This window comes from Anser anser, assembly GCF_964211835.1.
Source record: "Anser anser genome assembly, chromosome: 9".
Lineage (NCBI taxonomy): Eukaryota > Metazoa > Chordata > Aves > Anseriformes > Anatidae > Anser > Anser anser.
Window position 1 is genome coordinate 7,903,221 of NC_139729.1, and position 20,833 is coordinate 7,924,053.

Consider the following 20,833-nt stretch of genomic DNA (forward strand, 5'->3'; position numbering starts at 1 on the left):
CCCCCACTTTCACCCTTGCTTTCTTATTCCAGGAAAAGCACTCCCATTCTCAGATGTCTTGCTGGGGCAGTCACTATAGATAGTTACATCTGGAAAAAGGAAAAGAGGAATTATTATCATAGACATGTTTCTTCTACTCCGCAGTGCCAGTTGCAGAAGGGTCATTGGAGGCAGACAGTGTTTGCAGGACTGATGCAGAACTCCATTGCTCTGGGAGGATCCCTGAGGAACAGTTGCTGTTTATTGCAGCCCAAGGTACAGGTATTCAAAACTGAGATGACAGATTATCCTCTGCAGCTCTTCTCAGATCTGAGGTGTGTATTGTTTATAGCAGAGATGCAATAGATATGTAAGATCTTATTTCACATTTTAGTGGGTAAAATATTTTGGTTGTCCAAGTAAACAGTAAAATTCCCGTTGATAGCAACAGGAGGTAGTTCACCATTTTATAGAGCCTACCCTATTTCCTAGCCTTTTGCAGCTCGGAAAAAGTGAACTGTATTTTAAAAGGAGGAAATAGTAATTTTAGTTGTTTCTTTTTAAAGAAAAAACAACGACACTCCAACTAACAGAAGCAGCATTAACTATAGCAATGTCTCCTTGGGATATATGAAATTTAGGAATAAATCAAATGGCTGAACTGTAAAAAAAAGAAATAAAAAATCAGAAATTCAAAATGAGGAAAGGCCAGACTGCACAAAAACAGCTACTTCAAGCCCACCTAGTTACTCTGGGGCACTCAGACAACACTGATCAGTGTGGTAGTCTGAAGACATTATCTATAAATCTTATACACCTTAAGATAAAATATGGGTATCTTTTTTTTCCCTATCAAAGTTTTCTGTTCAAACTCATTTACTCAACAAGAGCCTTTTAAAAATAATTGTTCTGCTTTTATAACAGAAGAGTAGGCCATAATTAAACTGGTGAGTCATCAGTCCACTGAGTTTCATAGGAAATTCCTTATTACTTTAAAGCACCTGCTGGAGCTCTTCTACTCATTTCCCATAGAAGAGCTGCAGGTACAGACTGATTCCAAATAGTTCCCATAAAAGAATAGGCCACCAAACTTTTTTTTTTTTTTTTTTTTTTTACATAAATTTCAGCCTTTATAGTTTCTATTCCTGCACAATTAATGATATCTGGCTGAATCCCCAGTTACTTCTGGGTTGTGATTTATAAAGCACAACTCTAGATTCAGAGTTTTCAGAAATGGTTTCCCGCATTTTAGTGTTATTACCTCATTTCTATAGTGTATCTCTCTATGTCTCTTTTACTTGAAACTGGTAACCCTTAATCATTTATAGGATATGTTTAAGGATTAGCAGGAACATGCTGAACTGTACTGAAAAGTATTTAAATACTGCAGCATGACAAAATGACAAGTATGTTGGCTATTCTTCTATTTGGATAAATGGCTATTAACTATTTAACTTTGCAATATTTAATTTAATCAATATGTTAAAACAATCTAAAACATAGCATTCTAATATCAGCAGTTCATAGGCAGCAGATTTCAGCATTAGACAAAAATTATTACTTGCTTATTTGCTGTACAAAATTTTCAGAGAAAACATTTGTAGGACCCAAGAGAAACACAATTAATGTAAATATAGAGAATATTTTACATCAAAAAAAAATAGAGGAGGCATTCTGAAATATGCCCAAATATTAAAAACATCTCAGCAGTTTTAAAAATATTTTAAGTAGTACCTTAATTAAACTGTATTTATCAAATAATCCAAAACAAAATGCAATAATCTGAGAAGATTAAAAAAAAAATCAGAACAGTGAAAACAGTATTTTCATAGATAAGAGTATTGTATAGCCAGGATGGAGACAATTTAGCTTTTGCATAAGAAACAGGTCTTGATTATTCATGGTCGAATACAATTTGTATCTTCATTTAGACTGTGGTATTTGTGTTCAATACAAATACTCTGTAACAAAAGTGTAAAGCCCAAATTTGAAAGCAGCTGCTTAGAAAGCACATGTTCTGACTTTGCAAAAAAAAGATGCAAAATGGGAATTAAAAAGATTCTTGAAAAGAGGTAAACTTAGAATTAATAAAAATCTAAATGATGAGTAACTGGCAGGAATAATCACAGAATCACAGAATCATTCAGGTTGGAAGAGACCTCCAAGATCACCGAATCCAACCTCTGACCTAACATTAACAGTCCTTCACTAAACCATATCACTAAGCTCTACATCTAAATGTCTTTTAAAGACCTCCAGGGATGGTCACTCAACCACTTCCCTGGGCAGCCCATTCCAATGCCTAACAACCCATTCAGTAAAGAAGTTCCTCCTAATATCCAACCTAAACCTCCCGTGATGCAATTTTAGCCCATTCCCCCTCATCCTGTCACCGGGCACGTGGGAGAATAGACCAACCCCCACCTCTCTACAGCCTCCTTTAAGGTACCTGTAGAGAGCGATAAGGTCGCCCCTGAGCCTCCTCTTCTCCAGGCTGAACAACCCCAGCTCCCTCAGCCGCTCTTCGTAAGACTTGTTCTCCAGACCCCTCACCAGCTTGGTTGCCCTTCTCTGGACTCCCTCCAGCACCTCGATGTCCCTCCTGTAGCGAGGGGCCCAAAACTGAACACAGTACTTGAGGTGCGGCCTCGCCAGAGCCGAGTACAGGGGCACAATCACTTCCCTAGCCCTGCTGACCACGCTGCTTCTTATGCAAGCCAGGATGCTGTTGGCCTTCTTGGCCACCTGAGCACACTGCTGGCTCATATTCAGCCGACTATCAACCAATACTCCCAGGTCCCTCTCGGCCAGGCAGCTTTCCAGCCACTCATCTCCCAGCCTGTAGCGCTGCTTGGGGTTGTTGTGCCCCAGGTGCAGGACCCGGCACTTGGCCTTGTTGAACTTCATACAGTTGGCCTCAGCCCATCGGTCCAGCCTATCCAGATCCTCCTGCAGAGCCTTCCTACCCTCAAGCAGATGAACACACGCACCTAACTTGGTGTCGTCTGCAAACTTACTGAGGGTGCACTCGATCCCCTCATCCAGATCATCGATAAAGACATTAAAGAGAACTGGCCCCACTACAGAGCCCTGGGGGACTCCACTAGTGACCAGCCTCTAACTGGATTTAACTCCATTCACCACAACTCTTTGGGCCCGGCTACCCAGCCAGTTTTTAACCCAATGAAGCATGTATCAGTCCAAGCCATAAGCAGCCAGTTTATTCAGGAGAACGCTGTGGGAAATGGAGTCAAAAGCCTTACTGAAGTCAAGGTAGACCACGTCCACAGCCTTTCCCTCATCCAGCAAGCTCGTCACTTTGTCATAGAAGGAGATCAGGTTCGTCAAGCAGGACCTGCCTTTCATAAACCCATGCTGACTGGGCCTGATCGCCTGGTTGCCCTGCAAATGCCGCATGATGACACACAAGATAATCTGCTCCTTGAGCTTTCCCAGCACTGAAGTCAGACTGACAGGCCTATAGTTTCCCGGGTCCACCCTCTAGCCTCTTTTGTAGATGGGCGTCACGTTTGCTGGCCGCCAGTCAACTGGGACCTACCGTGATAACCAGGACTGCTGTTAAATGATGGGAAGTGGCTTGGTCAGCTCTTCCGCCAGTTCTCTCAGTACCCTCGGGCTGATCCCATCTGGCCCCATCAGCTTGCATACATCTAAGTGCTGTAGCAGGTCACCAACCATTTCCTCGTGGATTATGAGGGCCACATTCTGCTCCTTGTCCCCTTCCACCCGCTCAGGGGACTGGGTACCCAGAGAACAACTGGTCTTGCTACTAAAGACCGAGGCAAAGAAGGCATTAAGCACCTCAGCCTTTTCCTCATCTCTTGTCACTATGTTTCCCCCCATATCCAGTAAAAGATGGAGATTCTTCTTAGTCCTTTTCGTGTTTACGTATTTATAAAAATATTTTTGTTATCTTTAACAGCATTAGCCAGATTGAGATCCAGATGAGCTTTGGTCTTTCAAATTTTGAGCCGTCCTAGTATGAGCCAGCAGTGTGCCCTGGCAGCCAGGAGGGCCAACCGTATCCTGGGGTGCCTCAAGCACGGCATTGCTAGTCGGTCGAGGGAAGCGATTGTCCCGCTCTATTCTGCACTGGTGCGGCCTCACCTCGAGTACTGTGGGCAGTTCTGGGCACCACAGTACAAAAAGGATGTGAAACTGTTGCAGAGTGTTCAGAGGAGAGCTACCAAGATGGTGAAGGGCCTAGAGGGAAAGACGTTATGAGGGGCGGCTGAGGTCACTTGGCCTGTTCAGCTTGGAAAAGAGGAGGCTGAGGGGAGACCTCATCTTGGCCTACAGCTTCCTCACGAGGGGGAGTGGAAGGGCAGGCACTGATCTATTCTCTTTAGTGACCAGCGATGGGACCCGAGGGAATGGTGTCAAGCTGCGACAGGGGAGGTTCAGGCTGGATATCAGCAAGGTTCTTCACTGAGAGGGTTGTTGTGCGCTGGAACAGGCTCCCCAGGGAAGTCACGGCACCGAGCCTGTTGGAGTTTAAGAAGTGTTTGGACTGTGCCCTTAGTCATATCGTCTGAATTTTTGGGTAGACCTGTGTGGTGCCAGGAGTTGGACTTGATGATCCTCATGGGTCCCTTCCAACTCGGGATATTCTATGAGTCTAATTTTGTCCCTGCACAACCTCGCAACATCCTTATAGTCCTCCTGAGTGGCCTGCCGTCTTTTCCAAAGGTCATAAACCCTCTTTTTCTTCCTGAGCTCTAGCCACAGCTCTCTGTTCAGCCAGGCCAGTCTTCTTCCGTGCCAGCTCGTCTTTCGGCATGTGGGGATGGTCTGCTCCTGAGCCTTTAAGATTTCCTTCTTGAATAGTGCCCAGCCTTCCTGGACTCCTCTGCCCTTCAGGACTGCCTCCCAAGGGACTCTGCCAACCAATGTTCTGAACGGCTCCAAGTCTGCCCTCCACAAGTCCAAGATAGTTTTATTGATGCCACTCCTGAGAGCCACACCGCTGCCCCTTCTGTGCTGCCTGGCCCTTCTGAAGAGCCTATAGCAATTCATTGCAGCACACCAGTCATGGGAGTGGCCCCACCACGTTTCAGTGATGGCAACCAAGTCACAGCTTGCCTGTTGCACAATGGCTTCCAGCTCCTCCTGTTTGTTGCCCATGCTGCGTGCATTAGTGTAGATGCACTTCAGTTGGGCCACTGCCCTCTCCCCCTGCCCTGACATTGTTCCCCCAAGCTCACCTCTAACGAGCCTCATTTCATCCCCATCCCCCTTCTTACCTAGTTTAAAACCCTCTCAATGAGCCCTGCCAGCTCCTGTGCTAGAATCCATTTTCCACTTGGAGATAGGGGGGACGCATCTGCAGCTATCAGGCCAGGTGCTAAGTAAAGTGCCCCATGGTCAAAAAACCCAAAATTTCTGTGATGGCAGCAGTCTCTGAGCCATGTGTTTATCAGGTGGGCTTTCCGGGTCCTCTCTGTACCATTCCCTGCCACTGAAGGGACAGAGGAAACCACCACCTGTACTCCCGCTCCATCTACTAACCACCCCTGTCCCCTGAAGTCCCTTTTGATAGCCTTCAGGCTTCTCTCAAATATTTCATCACTGCCAGACTGGACTATCAATAAAGGACAGTAATCAGAGGGGCAAACCAGGCTGGGAAGGTTTTGGGCAATGTCCTTGACCTGGGCCTCAGGGAGGCAGCAGACTTCCCTACAGGTAGGGTCAGGCCGACATACAGGGCCCTCTGGTCCCCTGAGAAGAGAGTCGCCTACTACGATCACCCTTCTTTCTTTCTTGGTGAAGGCAGTCTTGAGGCACGGAGTCGACTTCCTCGCCCTAGGCAACCTCCTGGGTGGACTTTTGAACACGTCCTCACCCACCGGTCTCTCAAGCTCCAAGGCCTCAAACCTGTTATGTACGGGCACCTGGGAAGGCGAGGCTAGTAGGGAGGGGCGTTGCCTGCAGCGCCAAGCTGGTACCCGTTTCCATTCCTCCTCGTATCCTAGGTCCACTCCCTCTGCCTGACAGCAACAGGGCAGGGGGTCCACCACTATTTGGGGTGTCTCACCCCAGTGCTTTTTTTTCAGGCCTGGCAGAGAGTTGCTCCACCAGTCTATCTCCTGCTCACGCTCCCTGATAGCCCTTAACCTCTCCACCTCTTCCTTGAGCTCTGCCACCGGGCTGACCAGGTCACCCACCTGCTCACACCTCACACAGTGTCTCTGCCACCCTCTGATGGCACCAACAGGCTCAGGCACTCTGTGCATCCAGAGACCTGAACTGACGTATTTTTGAGCGGGCACTCGGTCTGGGTCGCTACAGATTTTCTGAGAAGAGCTTTCTTCTCAGTGCAGACCACAGCTGGTTTAACTACAGGCGGCCAGCCGGCAGATGAGCTGTACTCCTGAGCAGGGGAGACGCTCTGCCCCGTCCGAAGACGCGCGGCCTGCGTACGCTGCTGCGCCACGCCCCGCCTGAGGCGCCACGCTCTGACTGAAGCTCCCCGCCCTGGGCCGCGCTCCCTAGGGCCTGCCTTGGAGCGGGACGCCGGGCACGGACGCCGCTCCTGGCTCCGCCCACGCCTCGCCGGCCGCTCCCGCGAGGGCAGCCGGGCCCGGCGGGCCCCCCGCCTGCGACGGTGCCCGAGAAACCCCTGGCAGGCCCGATCAGCTGCAGGGCGCGTCTGTCCCAGAGCCGACCGCCTCAGCGATCTGCATTGCAATTCTGAAATGCAGGGTTAAAGAAAGTTAGTTTATATTTGGAGTTTAAAATTTCACTGCAGTTCGGAAGTAAAAGTTTATTTATTTTTTAAACAATATCAGAAAGTAGTTTCACTCAAAGATGTTATCTGAGAGCTAAGCTTTTGCACTTTTTAAAGCAACTCATGTTTGAGAAGCACAAAAGATAATTCAGTTTGTTCATAAACACACAGACCTTTCTGTGTCAAACCTTCACCTTAGTCATGGAGCATTCCCATTGAAGTCAACCTGCCTTCCCTTTAAAGCTTTCTTCTCTCAGCAAGCCAGCCCTGCTGTATTTTCTGCGAAAAAAATGTCCTCAGATGTCTTGTCTCTGGTGTGTTCTCTTGAAAAATTGCTAGAAGGAAAAAATAAAAATGGAAGCAAGTATACGGAGCATCCCAAGTTGCTGTCGGAGGCTCACAGCTTCTGTCACCACTAAAAAGGAATTAGAATTTGCTCAGAAGTAGCCAGCTATTAATGTTATGTTTTACTAGAAATGGACAGGAGCCATAGGATCATAGAATGGCCTGGGTTGAAAAGGACCGTAAAGATCATCTAGTTTTAACCCCCCTGCTCTGGGCAGGGTTGCCAACCACTAGAGCAGGCTGCCCAGAGCCGCATCCAGCCTGGCCTTGAATGCCTTCAGGGATGGGGCATCCACAACCTCTCTGGGCAGCCCGTTCCAGTGCCTCACCACCCTCTGGAAAACTTTCTCCTAATTTCTAACCTAAATCTCCCCTGTCTCAGTTTAAAACCATTCCCCCTTGTTATATCACTATCAATACATATAAACAGGCATTCCCCCTCCTGTTTATATGCTCCCTTCAAGTAGTGGAAGGCCACAATGAGGTCTCCCCAGAGCCTTCTCTTCTCCAAGCTACACAAGCCCAGTTCCCTCAACCTTTCTGCATAGGAGAGGTGCACCAGCCCTCTGATCATCTTAGTGGCCCTCCTCTGGACCTGTTCCAAGAGCTCCACATCCTTCTAGTGCTGGGGGCCCTAGGCCTGCACACAGTATTCCAGGTGGGGCCTCACAAGAGCAGAGTAGAGGGGGACAATCACCTCCCTCTCCCCGCTGGCCACCCCTTTTTTAATGCAGCCCAGGACATAGTTGGCCTTCCGGGCTGCAAGTTCGCACTGCTGGTTCATGTCCAGCTTCTTGTCCGTCAGGACCCCCAAGTCCTTCTCTGCAGGGCTGCTCTCAAGTTCCTTGCACTTGGCCTTGTTGAACCTCATTAGGTTCTGATAGGCCCACTTCTCCAGCCTCTCCAGGTCCCTCCGGATGGCATCCCTTCCCTCTATTGTATTGACTGCACCGCTCAGCTTGGTGTCATCTGCAAGTTTGCTGAGGGTGCACGTGATTCTGTCTATGTCATTGATAAAGATGTTGAAGAGCACCGGTCCCAAGACCAACCCCTGAGGGACACCACTTGTGACTGGCCTCCACCCAGACATAGAGCCATTGACCACAACCCTTTGGCTGTGACCAGCCAACCAATTCTTTATCCACCTAACAGTCTATCCTTCAGATCCATACCTCTCCAATTTAGAGAGAAGAATGTGGTGAGGGACCATATCAAAGGCTTTTCTCAAGTCCAGGTAGATGATATCCATCGCCCTTCCTTTGTCCACTGATGCCATCGCTCCATCATAGAAGGCCACCAGATTGGTTAGGCAAGATCTGCCTTTCGTAAAGCTGTGCTGGCTGTCTTGGATCACCTCTTTATCTCGTGCATGATTTAACATGTCTTCCAGGAGGATCTGCTCCATGATCTTTCCAGGCACAGAGGTGAGGCTCACCGGCCTGCAGTTCCCTGGGTCTTCCCTTCTCCCTTTCTTAAAAATTGGAGTAATGTTTCCCTTTCTCCAGTCACCAGGGACTTCACCCGACAGCCATAATTTTTCAAATATGATGGAGAGCGGCTCGGCAACCACATCAGCCATCTCTCTCAGCATCCTGGGATGTATACCAACAGCCCCATGGACTTATACACATCCAATTTCCTTAGGCGGTCCCAGACTTGTTCCACTGTCACAGTGGGACGGAATCCGCTCCTCTCACCCTCCCGTCGAGGTACAGGGTCCTGACAGACATAGGAAACTTGACCACCAGTGAAGACTGAGACAAATCACTTATTGAGTGCCTCAACTTTTTCCACGTCTGAGGAAGCCAGTTCTCCCATCTCTTTTATCAGAGGGCGAACACTCTCCTTGGCCTGTCTCCTCCTGCCTATATATCTGTAGAACCCCTTCTTGTTATTCTTCACATCCCTTGCCAAGTTCAGCTGCATCTGTGCCTTGGCTTTCCTGATCCTGTCTCTACACATCTGGATGACTCCCCTGTATTCCTCGCAGGCTACACAACCCTGCTTCCACTTCCTGTGCATTTCCCTCTTTTCCCTCAGTTTAAGCTGCAGGTCCTTGCTCAGCCATGCTGGTCACCTGCCTCCTCTGCTCAATTTCTTCTGCTGGGGGATGGAGAGCTCTTGCACTCTCAGAAGGGTGTCCTTAAAGAGCTGCCAGCTCTGTTCCATTCCTATGCCCTTAAGGACAGTTTCCCAGGGGATCCCAGCCAGTAATTCCTTGAGCAGCTGCAAGTTTGCTCTCCTGAAGTTCAGGGTCCTGACTCTGCTTTTTGCCAGACCCATATTCCTCAAGATCACAAACTCCACCAGGGCATGGTCGCTACAGCCCAGACAGCCTCTAATCTTAACCTCTCTAATGCTCCCTTCCACATTGGTGAGCAACAGGTCTAGTAAAGCTTCACCTCAGGTTGGTTCGTCTTATAATAAAATGATATAACAAAGTAATGTAACAAAACTTCATATTTAACCTTGTTTTTTTGTTTGTTTGAAATGCTATACTCTTGTCATTTATCTGTTGTTTGTCCATTTGCAGAGTTCACATAGGACTAATCCTGCTGAATTCACAGACACAAAGGATGAATGTGGGCTGTGGCCAATACAAAATATATGCTATTAGGTATGCATTCAAATCTTTGCAGTCTCCTTAGACAGTAAAGGCTTCAAGATTCAGTGTTTTTTTTTTTAAACTTCTTTTTTTAGTTTGTATTTGTACAGGTTTTGCGGTGCCCAGCACAATGAGCACTTTTTTTTTTTTCAAATCAGCAACCAGTACCACAGTATATTACAAAGACCTGTAATCAAGGATTAATAAAGGGTCCATTAAACATTCCACTACTAGATAAGACACATTTTCTACTATTCTGTGTCAGAACAATAGAATAGAGCATGGCCTGCCATTCTTTCTGTCCTTAAGTCAGCCAGACTTGTTTCTCTCAAGTCAAAAGAAAATGGCAAACAGAAAGTATCTTCTGCTCTCACAGACAAGCTGCTAATGTAACTTCATTTTCTATAAATAGTCTGCATCAGTTAAGTTCAGCTATTTCTGTCTGCTAATAAGTTGTGCATACTGACTTGTTCATATATATAGCTTCTCTGAAGTCAAATCCATTCCAGCTAAATATGATTTTGAAAGTTGAATTTTATGCAGTAATTCTGGCTGTGATCCAGAGCTGTAACTGGACAGCTGGAACCGGAGCATAACTTGCAATATATTCAGATATAACTTCTGTGAAAACATATGAGGTTTTCCTGTATTAAGTCCACACAGAACTGAAAAATAAAAATAATAAACCATTTTTCAGAGAACTGAATGAAAAAATATTGATTACCTTTCTCGGTTAGTCAAGGATGATTCCAAGATTCCAGTCTTCTCTATATCAGTATGGATTCAAGATCTCATTGGAATTAGACCACTAGAATAGCTTTACCCAATATTTTGGCAATCCAGTGAACCTCTGGTCCATAGTGTAGTGGGACTTAAGAAGGAAATTAGACTACAGCTACAGTCCTTGTGTTACATTTTACCAGAGATCAATTTCAGATCTTAGAGTATGAGTCTAGAAAAGAATTAGAGGGTTTATCTAGTTCATCTCTAGGCTAAAGTAATGATCGATCCTACAGATACCATTTCTGACGCATCTGCCTGCCCTGTTCTTAATGTGATGGTGGTCCAAAAAACTTTTCAGTCTAGTCAAATACCTGTTAGCATCCAGGCGAAACATTTTCCCAGAGTAGCCTACATGCCGAAGTGTTCACTATTATTTTTTATTCCATTACCAGTACAGAGACTAACATATATTAACTTCTTCACCAAAGCAGACTCATATTTATGCATGCAAACTGTTATGACTGCCCCTTCTTTAAGACCAGACCAATTCTTCCAGTCTTGCATTTGATCATACGTTTTACTTTGCTTTGAAATTTCTCTATATGCTTCACATTTCCTCTTAATACTCCCACAAGATATCTTGTGGTTCATATTTAGAAATCAGAATCAGTCCGGAACTTTTATCATAACATCTTTACAGTCATCCATTTCATGTCTGAGTATATTTAAAAACAAAAGATGCAAAGATGAGCAAAGAGCAAAAGTAATAAGAAATAAAATCCTTTATCTCTTTCTTCCTCAAACAACTTAAGGAACATTCACTTATTATTTAAGGTGAAAATTCAATCTGATTATCTTTGGATTTCCTTATCCTAGCTATTATATTTTCCATTGTTGTGAGACTTTTACTCCTATTTCAGGTTTCTTTTTATTTAATTAAACAGCCTGTGGCAGCATAAAACAGCCCTAAATACCCAGATGAAACCAGGATACTAAAGTATCTTGGAGAAACAAAATGGGAGATGAACACATAACACTGGTCTCCTTGTAGTCATGCCAGGAAATGTGAGAGATTCAGGCTACTTCCTGAATATTCTGAATACTCCCCTGAAGACCAGAAGCAGTTAGGGAAGAAAGGATGTGTAAATCTGTCCACTTTTCTTTGTCTTGGCTGTTAAGTCTCTCATTGCCTTTATGAAATACAATCCAAAATTTCAGCTAGGATAGTCAAATATGTAGACAAAAAAAAAGAAATTATTTAGCTTCTTGGTTATGAACCAATATGGCTAATTCATCATCCAGTCTAGAAATTCATATGGAAACACATCTTTAATTTAACTAATATTTAGTTGCTTAAGTTACATTCTTATTAGCACAAGGTACAGTAAAAATGATTTCTTCATTCGTACGTTTAGAATAATGTTATCTTTTTTATCTGATTGTGTTCTCACAATAAGCAATTTGCACTTTCTTGAATTAAAAAAAAAATAATTCTTGTAATTTCTAAAAGAACTAGAAGAACCAACCTTTCTTCCTTACCTCCTTCCTTTCTTTCTTTCTGTTTTGCACATTATATGCATTTTGCAGTGTGGAGGAACAAAGTACCTACTCCATAACTGAAGAAAAAGCAGGAGGTGTTTATGGAAAGTTATGTCTTAGAAATGTATTATCTAGCAGTTTAGAGAATGGATTCAATTTAAATGAAATGACAGGAAGCAAATCCGTCAATGTACCTGCACTCTAGTGCTTCTCTGAGTCATGAAACTTCCAAGCTATAAAGAAAATTTACAAATGAGACACAAAGAAGGGAAAACAAACAAAAAACAGAAAAAATTAAACAATTCTTCAGAGACACAAATTTATATTTTACATTGTGATAAAAATACGATTCATTGCAGCTGAATTACTACCCATCATAATAAATCATGATTATCTATATTGTAGCCAATCATTAGGAAGTAGCAGAGAGAGAAAATTCAGTCGTTATTCAGATTACACCCACTCCTTCTGTATTTAATGCACAAATATATGAAAACAATTACACACTAATAACTTATAAAATATTAAATTGAACCCAATAGTACATAATCCAAGATAAGATACCAGACATAAGAAGGTATTTGATGAACTGGTAAGTACCTCTATCTATAGCTAATACCCATTTATCTGTGAGCCTGACATGACGTGATATGATTCCTAAGAGCATTTGCTTTGTTACGTGAATTTTCTCAGACTGACCTTCAGCAGATTAACATGGCATCACTCTATAAAAGCTGAGAAAAAAAAACAGTATATTTTTTTAAAGGTTAAAAGAATAGATTGTCTTAAAGTGTACATTGCATTATGGAAGCACTTCTTAAAGAACTGGAACATTCACAGATTTTAACCCCTTTCTTTTGGACCATATTATTGCAAAGAATATGCATTTAATCTGAGATTAACCAGGTTTGTACTAATTCACCCGCAATAATGGTCAAGTTAGGCAGAAGTCATTAGAAGACAAAAGTCCCATTCTTTGCCTATCTCATCCATGTTCAACAACAGACCCCTCTTAGATTAGAGGAGAGCACAGTGGAGATGACCTTCCTTCTGGTTCCAGTCGTAAACTGTACATACAAGTAAACACGGTGTTTTGTTCCCGTCTTGCCCATATCTTTCTGTAACTTCCAGCTGTAAATTTATGTGATGTTTATGTACCAGAGTCTTATAAATGTGTAAATATATATCACGAATATAGAAATGTCTTTGTAGAAATGTCATTAAACCAAAAAGAGTTTTTCCAACTTTATTTCCTTCAGTGATGCCATGTTCAGGGCTGGATGCTTTACTATAAAACATTCCCTACCAGTCATTTAATTACATCTTTTGAAAATTCTTTTTTGAGTACACACAGGTGCTTCATGTGTATAAGATTATAGCATGATTTAAAAAAAAAAAAAAAGAGGCAGGGTAGAAAAACTCAATCTGTCTGACGAGCCTGTGTTTTTGAGAAGTGTTAACAGATTAACATAGCCAGATTTCATATTCCTTACCATATTTACAAAATGTGTTGTTTTTATTAGGTTTTGACATACTGATTTTTTTTTCAGTAATGTTCTTATAAGGGTCATGTGGTTTCATATACTAAAAGTCCTACAGTACATTCCAAGATCTAGAAGTACATGCAAGATATTCTTATCTTTATTCTGAAAAACCAAGAGTTCTGGAAAGGGAATAAGGATGAGTGAGATGGGAGACTTTTCTGCTCTAACCTGAAGTAATTCTGTTAAGATTTCCCCAGTGTCCTTGTAAATAAGCAAACCGTTAGCATGGTTACACTTGTGCTAACAGTCAATAACCTGAAACACAATGGAAGGCAACGTGTGCAAAGAGTAACAGCATGTTTCTGTAATGTGTATACAGCATGTTGATCTACTGAAGGTCAATCCCAGAATAATTTTGTACGTATTAGTCTTTCTTTTGTATTATTGAAATATAGCCAGTATTTGAGCACAGAAGACAAAGACTTCACAAAGCCCTGAAAAGGATTAAATTAAGGTTAAAAAAAGTATAATTACTTTCTGTTCTGGCACAGATGTTTGTTTACCATAAAAATGGAACTTGCATGATTAATGTGTCTAATATTCCATTCTTTAATTAGAGAGGGGTTCCTGTATCATCTCACTGTCATTAGTACAGGGTAGACAAGTCTAGAACAGATGGATACATGCCCTTGAATAACATGGTTCTACATGAGTAGTAGCAAGCTTAGCAGGACTGGGCATTTAAGAAGGTGTTTATGTATATCTAATTTTTGTTCAGCACACAGTAAAATCATTTTGGTATCTTGATCTCACCTGTAAATGCTTCCTGACATAGGATGCTTCTCAAGTGTTTGAATAGTTTTGGAAGGGATGGTATTATTGTATAGCAATATATAGACTGCTCGTGGGTATGGCCTTCACCTGAGAAGTGAGTTCTGTTCAGCATCATAAACCAATTGAATTCCTTGTTGTTCACCCTAGATAAGAAGAACTAGATGAAACCATTCATGCCAAGTCTCTGTTGGCAGAGTTGATCCTAGTTGCCATGATTGAGTGTCATTCATTTGTTGTGCAGAATTTCCTCATGTATCAATCATTCTTAAGAAATACAGTTTATATCATGGTTGAATGAATTTTTCCAAGTGAAATATAACATTTTGTGGTTGAGCAGAGAGGGTCAACATACAAACAGCACAAAAGGTTGCATTCATCTAAGTTCTTGTTTGAATGATAAAACCAATGAGAAATACTGAAACTCTCACTGACAACCAGCGTTTACAATAAACAAGCAATTCCAATGATGCCAGAGTGGTAAAAGAGCCAAAACCTCTGAAAAGATAAGCAATATGATTTACAGATTCACAGATTCACAGATTTTTCTAGGTTGGAAGAGACCTCAAGATCATCGAGTCCAACCTCCGACCTAACACTAAGTACTCCACTAAACCATATCCCTAAGCTCTACATCTAAACGTCTTTTAAAGACCTCCAGGGATGGTGACTCCACCACCTCCCTGGGCAGCCCGTTCCAATGCTTAATAACCCTTTCGGTAAAGAAGTACTTCCTAACATCCAACCTAAAACTCCCCTGTCGCAACTTTAGCCCATTCCCCCTCGTCCTGTCACCAGGCATGTGGGAGAATAGACCAACCCCCACCTCTCTACAGCCTCCTTTCAGGTAACTGTAGAGAGCGATGAGGTCGCCCCTGAGCCTCCTCTTCTCCAGGCTGAACAAGCCCAGCTCCCTCAGCCGCTCCTCGTAAGACTTGTTCTCCAGACCCCTCACCAGCTTGGTCGCCCTTCTCTGGACTCGCTCGAGCACGTCCATGTCCTTCCTGTAGCGAGGGGCCCAAAACTGAACACAGTACTCGAGGTGCGGCCTCACCAGAGCCGAGTACAGGGGCACAATCACTTCCCTCGACCTGCTGGCCACACTGCTTCTTATACAGGCCAGGATGCCGTTGGCCTTCTTGGCCACCTGGGCACACTGCTGGCTCATATTCAGCCGACTATCCACCAATACTCCCAGGTCCTTCTCGGCCAGGCAGCTTTCCAGCCACTCATCTCCCAGCCTGTAGCTCTGCTTGGGGTTGTTGCAGCCCAGGTGCAGGACCCGGCACTTGGCCTTGTTGAACTTCATGCAGTTGACCTCAGCCCATCGCTCCAGCCTATGCAGATCCTCCTGCAGAGCCTTCCTGCCCTCGAGCAGATCGACACACGCACTTAGCTTGGTGTCATCTGCAAACTTACTGAGGGTGCACTGGACGCCCTCATCCAGATCATCAATAAAGATATTAAAGAGGACCGGCCCCAGTACCGAGCCCTGGGGGACTCCACTAGTGACCGGCCTCCAGCCAGATTTGACTCCATTCACCACAACTCTCTGGGCCCGGCCATCCAGCCAGTTTCTAACCCAGCGAAGCGTACGCCAGTCCAAGCCCCGAGCAGCCAGTTTCTTGAGGAGAATGTTGTGGGGAACGGTGTCAAAAGCCTTACTGAGGTCAAGGTAGACCACGTCCACAGCCTTTCCCTCATCCACCAAGCGCGTCACTTGGTCATAGAAGGAGATCAGGTTCGTCAAGCAGGACCTGCCTTTCATAAACCCATGCTGACTGGGCCTGATCGCCTGCTTGCCCTGCAAGTGCTGCGTGATGACCCTCAAGATAATCTGCTCCATGAGCTTCCCCGGCACTGAGGTCAAACTGACAGGCCTATAGTTCCCCGGGTCTGCCCTGCGGCCCTTCTTATAGATAGGCGTCACATTGGCTAGCCGCCAGTCAACCGGGACCTCCCCCGATAGCCAGGACTGCCGATAAATGATGGAAAGCGGCTCGGCCAGCTCCTCCGCCAGTTCTCTCAGTACCCTCGATTTCAATATTTACAAGTAAATTTTGAATGCTCACATATTCATTTATTGCAGAATAGACCAAATTTCAGTTTAGACTTGGAAAAGATCTTTTGAGAAACAGTCTTTTACATAACTGATTAGAACGTTGCTCTCACTTAAAGATATTTCAACATCATAGTTATATTTGGTTTGCTGCTTCAAAGCCTGGGTGCTCTAGGCTAAATCTGGCACTATGTTACAGAGAATTAATTTTTTCCAAAGTGTGGTTTGGATTTGCCTTCTGATGAAGACATAATGAATATGTGGGGAATTTTATGGTGTTTTTTTGTTTGTTTGTATTTTTTATTATTTTTTTCATGTACACATTTTTGTACCATTTTTGTACCATTTAAATAAATCTTTTAATTTAAATAATTACATTAAGAAATAAGTCCAAGATAATGGTATAGAATCAAAACAAAATAGCAATGAAAAACACTGAACCTTTTGCCTAAGTCTGGCTAGGATACTCTTTCTGGAAAATATAAAAAATCATATGCAAAAAAAAAAAAAAAGATTCCTAAATGCTGAACCATCTTCAGTTGGCCAAAGTTCTCTCTAAAGACAGCGGGGAAAGAGTGATATCTCCATGGAGCTGTTCATTCCACTGAAGATGAGTATCTCATTCTACTGATTACAGAGACAGCCTAAGAGGTGCAGATGACTTATACACATTTTTACTTCAGGGTTTGTTTTAGTTGCCTAACTAAAACATCTAAGCCAATTGAGATGTTGTAGGGTACCCCATCTGCCCTACTGCTGCTGATACAGATGCCTGTAGGTTTTCTGTAGGCCCTGCATTGTATCTGCCAACTCCTTGCAGATGTCCGTGATACCCTAACATATCTCAAATGTTATTGGATACCTGTGTTTAGGGAAAAGGCTCAAACACTCGTTATCTAAAGTTAGTTGAGGTAAACTTTGCTGTGGAGATGATGTTTAGAAAATTTCATCTTGGAAATCTGAGGTTTACATAAACAATTGGGGTTCGTTTTTGTAAATCCTTAACCTATAACTCTACATAGGCTGAATTGCTAATTCTGCCATTGCTCCACACATGGACAGACTGTATCTGTCTGTCATAGTGTTGGCCTCTCCCATGTGCACTGTAGACAACATAACTACCTACCTCTTTCTCTCTCTCTTCTTATGTTGCTTATTTGTATACTAATCTCTTTGGAGTGCAGATTACCTTTTACTATAACTTTGCACATGTTACCTACTAGATAAGGATCCTACTCTTGCTTAAAATAATGGTGTAATATTATTAAACCTATTAATATGAAACTTAAAAAATATATTTACTAACTTGTCCAGAGTATAGGCAGCTTTTATTCTACATCCTCATTATGTTTCCATTAGGCTGATGAATGTAAATATTTTGTTTCTCAAATTTTTAATCTTCTGCCCCAGTTAGTTCTACAGAAATATTCTGCTGGTAGTTTTGGCAAGACTAGTTCTAATTATCCTGGCTCAATCACAGGAAAATATTCACAAGAATATTATATTTATATAATGTCAATCCTACTATAGTATGGATAGGAAGAAAATCATGTTCCTATTGTCATGGACATCATTAATAAGAGTCTGCTCCGCAACTTGCCTAGAAATTTTTGTTAAGAATATGAACAAATATAAAAAGACTGATGCATACCAACCTATTAAATTTAAATTTAAGCAAAACCAAGAACTTGTGCCGTGGGAAAATACCAACTTTTTAGCATGTATATTTAAGCTAGGACATATACTTAAAATCTGAAAATATTCCATGGAACACACAAACCCTAATCCCCACCCCTCAAACAAACAAACAAAACCTACAACACTCCAATCTTCTAACAGGTGATTTTTTTTTTAACCCTCCTTCCCCCTTTTCACTTTTATCATGAAAAGACACTTGACATAATAAAGGAATTAAACTAGCTATAGTATAAAAAACAAAACCCATAGCCTACACCTTCTGCAATCCATTACTGCACCCTTACAACCAGAGCTATCAGGAACAGTACACTAGAAACTGTATGGAAAGTCATAAGAAAATTACAAAATTGAAATTTATTTCCCAGAACCTGCAGTCTTCATCTTTCCCTAGCTTTCAAACTCTTCTTTGCCTTATGCTTCAACCTCACAAATACTCAAATTGGAAGCAAACTGCTGTGGGCCAAGAAATAATGGAATGTAATTCTTTTAGAGTACAAAGTGATTCTTACCAACATGTGCAGAAGTGTAACAATATCTGTGCACTATAGCAAGGCATGTATTCTTCATATGGTCATCCCAAAGCAAAATAAAGGTTACCTAATCCACTAGATTTACCAGTGACAGCAAAATTATAGTTGCTGTGCATGAAAATGAGTTCAGACAGATAATCAGCAAGTGATGCAAACGATTGTGAATGAGAGAATATTTTTCAAGAAGTACTTTATCTCCAAATTCTCAGTCCTGGTCCTCATGGTAAACTTACAAAATATCTTCAGAAGAAAATCTAGGAAAAAAAAGTCTATCATTTTACTGAATACAGAAGGAATAGTTCCATGGATTAAGCAAAGATACTGATTTTTTGGAACATTTTAATATTCTCCATTTTCATTTTAACCATTTGCTCACGGTTCTTGGCTGACTTTTTTTCTCCACACTGCTGTAAAGACTAAGGTCTTGGTATATAAGATAGTAATCTGAAACAAGGGGAAAAGATGATCAAATTGCTTAATTCCTTATGTTAAACTTATGTTAATTAACTATGTTAATTCCTTATGTTAAACTGTCTTCCTTATGTTAAACTTGGAACACTTGTTTTTAACCTCTACTTAGCTGGAGGTTAGCTGCTTCTTTTCAGATTTGAATAGGTATTTACCGGATATCTTTCCTCTATTGACTTAATGAAAGATACTCTCCATCCTGCTTCTCTTACGTCCTTGCATCATGGTTACAACAACAATCTTATAGTAACAGATAGAGGAAGTTCTGAAGTGAAGTCCCTATCTAATCACCTGAAGAATACCAATAAACTTTTGCTTTCTTTACTTAAGGCAAATCATGAAGACATATTGATAATGTTCCTGTGCACAGCACATGCTCTAAAAGTCCTAAAGCCCTTGGGATGCAATGATAGTTTAATTTTCCCTATCATTTTAGGAAAAGGTATTAAAAATAATAATAAACTTCATTTCTGATCTTGCTTAACAAAGGACAGGCTAGAGGGATCTCAAAAGAGATCCTAAATAGTCTTGTGACGAGGCGCAGAGTGAAAATAGAATGTAGAGCTTGCATTCAGTTTTTTGTCTGCAAACTGAAATGGTGCATGATTTTTTTTCACAGATCATATTCAAAATCCCTGACAAGAAGAAAGGCTTTCCATTGAGTTTACAGCCTCTGAACCACTGTTTCAAAGTGAGAAAAGAGAAAAATTGAAATGAACTAGGTTGTCTTAAAGTTACTGAGAACCATAACCATGGATGCATGCTGAGGTGCAATTTCAAGAGTACTGAGGCACCCATCTTCATTTTTATGCATCTTCTGCTTTGTTTAAAAAAACAAAAAACGAAGCAAACAAACAAACAGGGGACTTGTAGCCTGTCATTGGGTTTCCATACTACTTGAATACCCAAGGATCTTTGGAATGGGATCTAATCTAAAACACTCAGGTGGTTCTGGAAATGTTTGCTTCTTGTTCCTTTCAGTGGAGTGGGGGTAAAGCCTGGTAAGGCAACACAAATGGCTCCAGGTCACACAGCATTCTGTCAGCACCCACCTCTTGCTGCCCACCTAGGGCAGGGCTTCAGAGCTGCTTGGGTCCTTAGCAATAATTTTACCTGTTGAGCTCAACACCATGTCCTGACTTTTCAGTATAGAGCCCTGCATTCTTATCATTCTTGCTTTATGAAATCTAATTAGATGTATAGCACAAGCCTCATTGACTATTGTAACACAAGCCTGATATTTAAGTAATGAACTGATAATTATTTCTAATGTGCAGCAAAATGTTTACAGGAAATTTGGATTGTTTTCTTTATCATTACTAAATGCCATTGAAGAAATTTAGCAGGCACTAATTTTAATTAAAAGGATTTTACTTGGGACTAATAAGGCACATGAATAATAATACTTTTTTGTCATTAATAAAATGCAGAAACTTTTGCTCCTGATCTTTAAACAGTCATTTGCCTTTCAGAAATGTGCTTTTAAGGTGCAATTTGGTACCACCCATTAATTTAATTAATAACTTAGCAGATTCCGTTTTATTTAATTTCTCCATTGTTGCACACAAGAGTCAGCTCTCTTATTCAGAAATATCAGAAAATTTTTTTAAAAAGAACTAATTTCAGACAAATGCGTCCACAAGATCATTTCATAGACTTGTGCATTCTCTTTTCCAATGACTTAACAATTGCATTAACTTTTTGCTGGCTCCATTGCATTGCTGGACAGGCTGATAGTGTTGATGAACAGCAGTGATGATGTGCAGCTAATTCATAGTCCAGCAAAGCATTTAAGTGTATGAATACCGCAAACATATCTGTACT

At 42.3% G+C, this 20,833-nt stretch overlaps 1 protein-coding gene across 5 annotated transcripts in view; it reads right to left on the minus strand.

Moving 5' to 3' along the window:
* Nucleotides 1-2,832: 2,832 nt before the first annotated feature.
* LOC310903941 (uncharacterized protein) overlaps nucleotides 2,833-20,833 on the minus strand; it is a 216,787-nt gene continuing 198,786 nt past the window's right edge. For all 5 annotated transcript variants that reach the window (XM_083848043.1, XM_083848042.1, XM_083848039.1 and 2 more), the window contains 3 exons: nucleotides 14,237-14,400; nucleotides 12,134-12,172; nucleotides 2,833-10,342 (listed from right to left, as the gene is read on the minus strand). In XM_083848043.1, the coding sequence (XP_083704169.1) occupies nucleotides 5,244-6,233 (990 nt within the window). In that variant the 5' untranslated portion in view covers nucleotides 6,234-10,342; nucleotides 12,134-12,172; nucleotides 14,237-14,400 and the 3' untranslated portion in view covers nucleotides 2,833-5,243. The remainder of the gene's footprint in view (nucleotides 10,343-12,133; nucleotides 12,173-14,236; nucleotides 14,401-20,833) is intronic.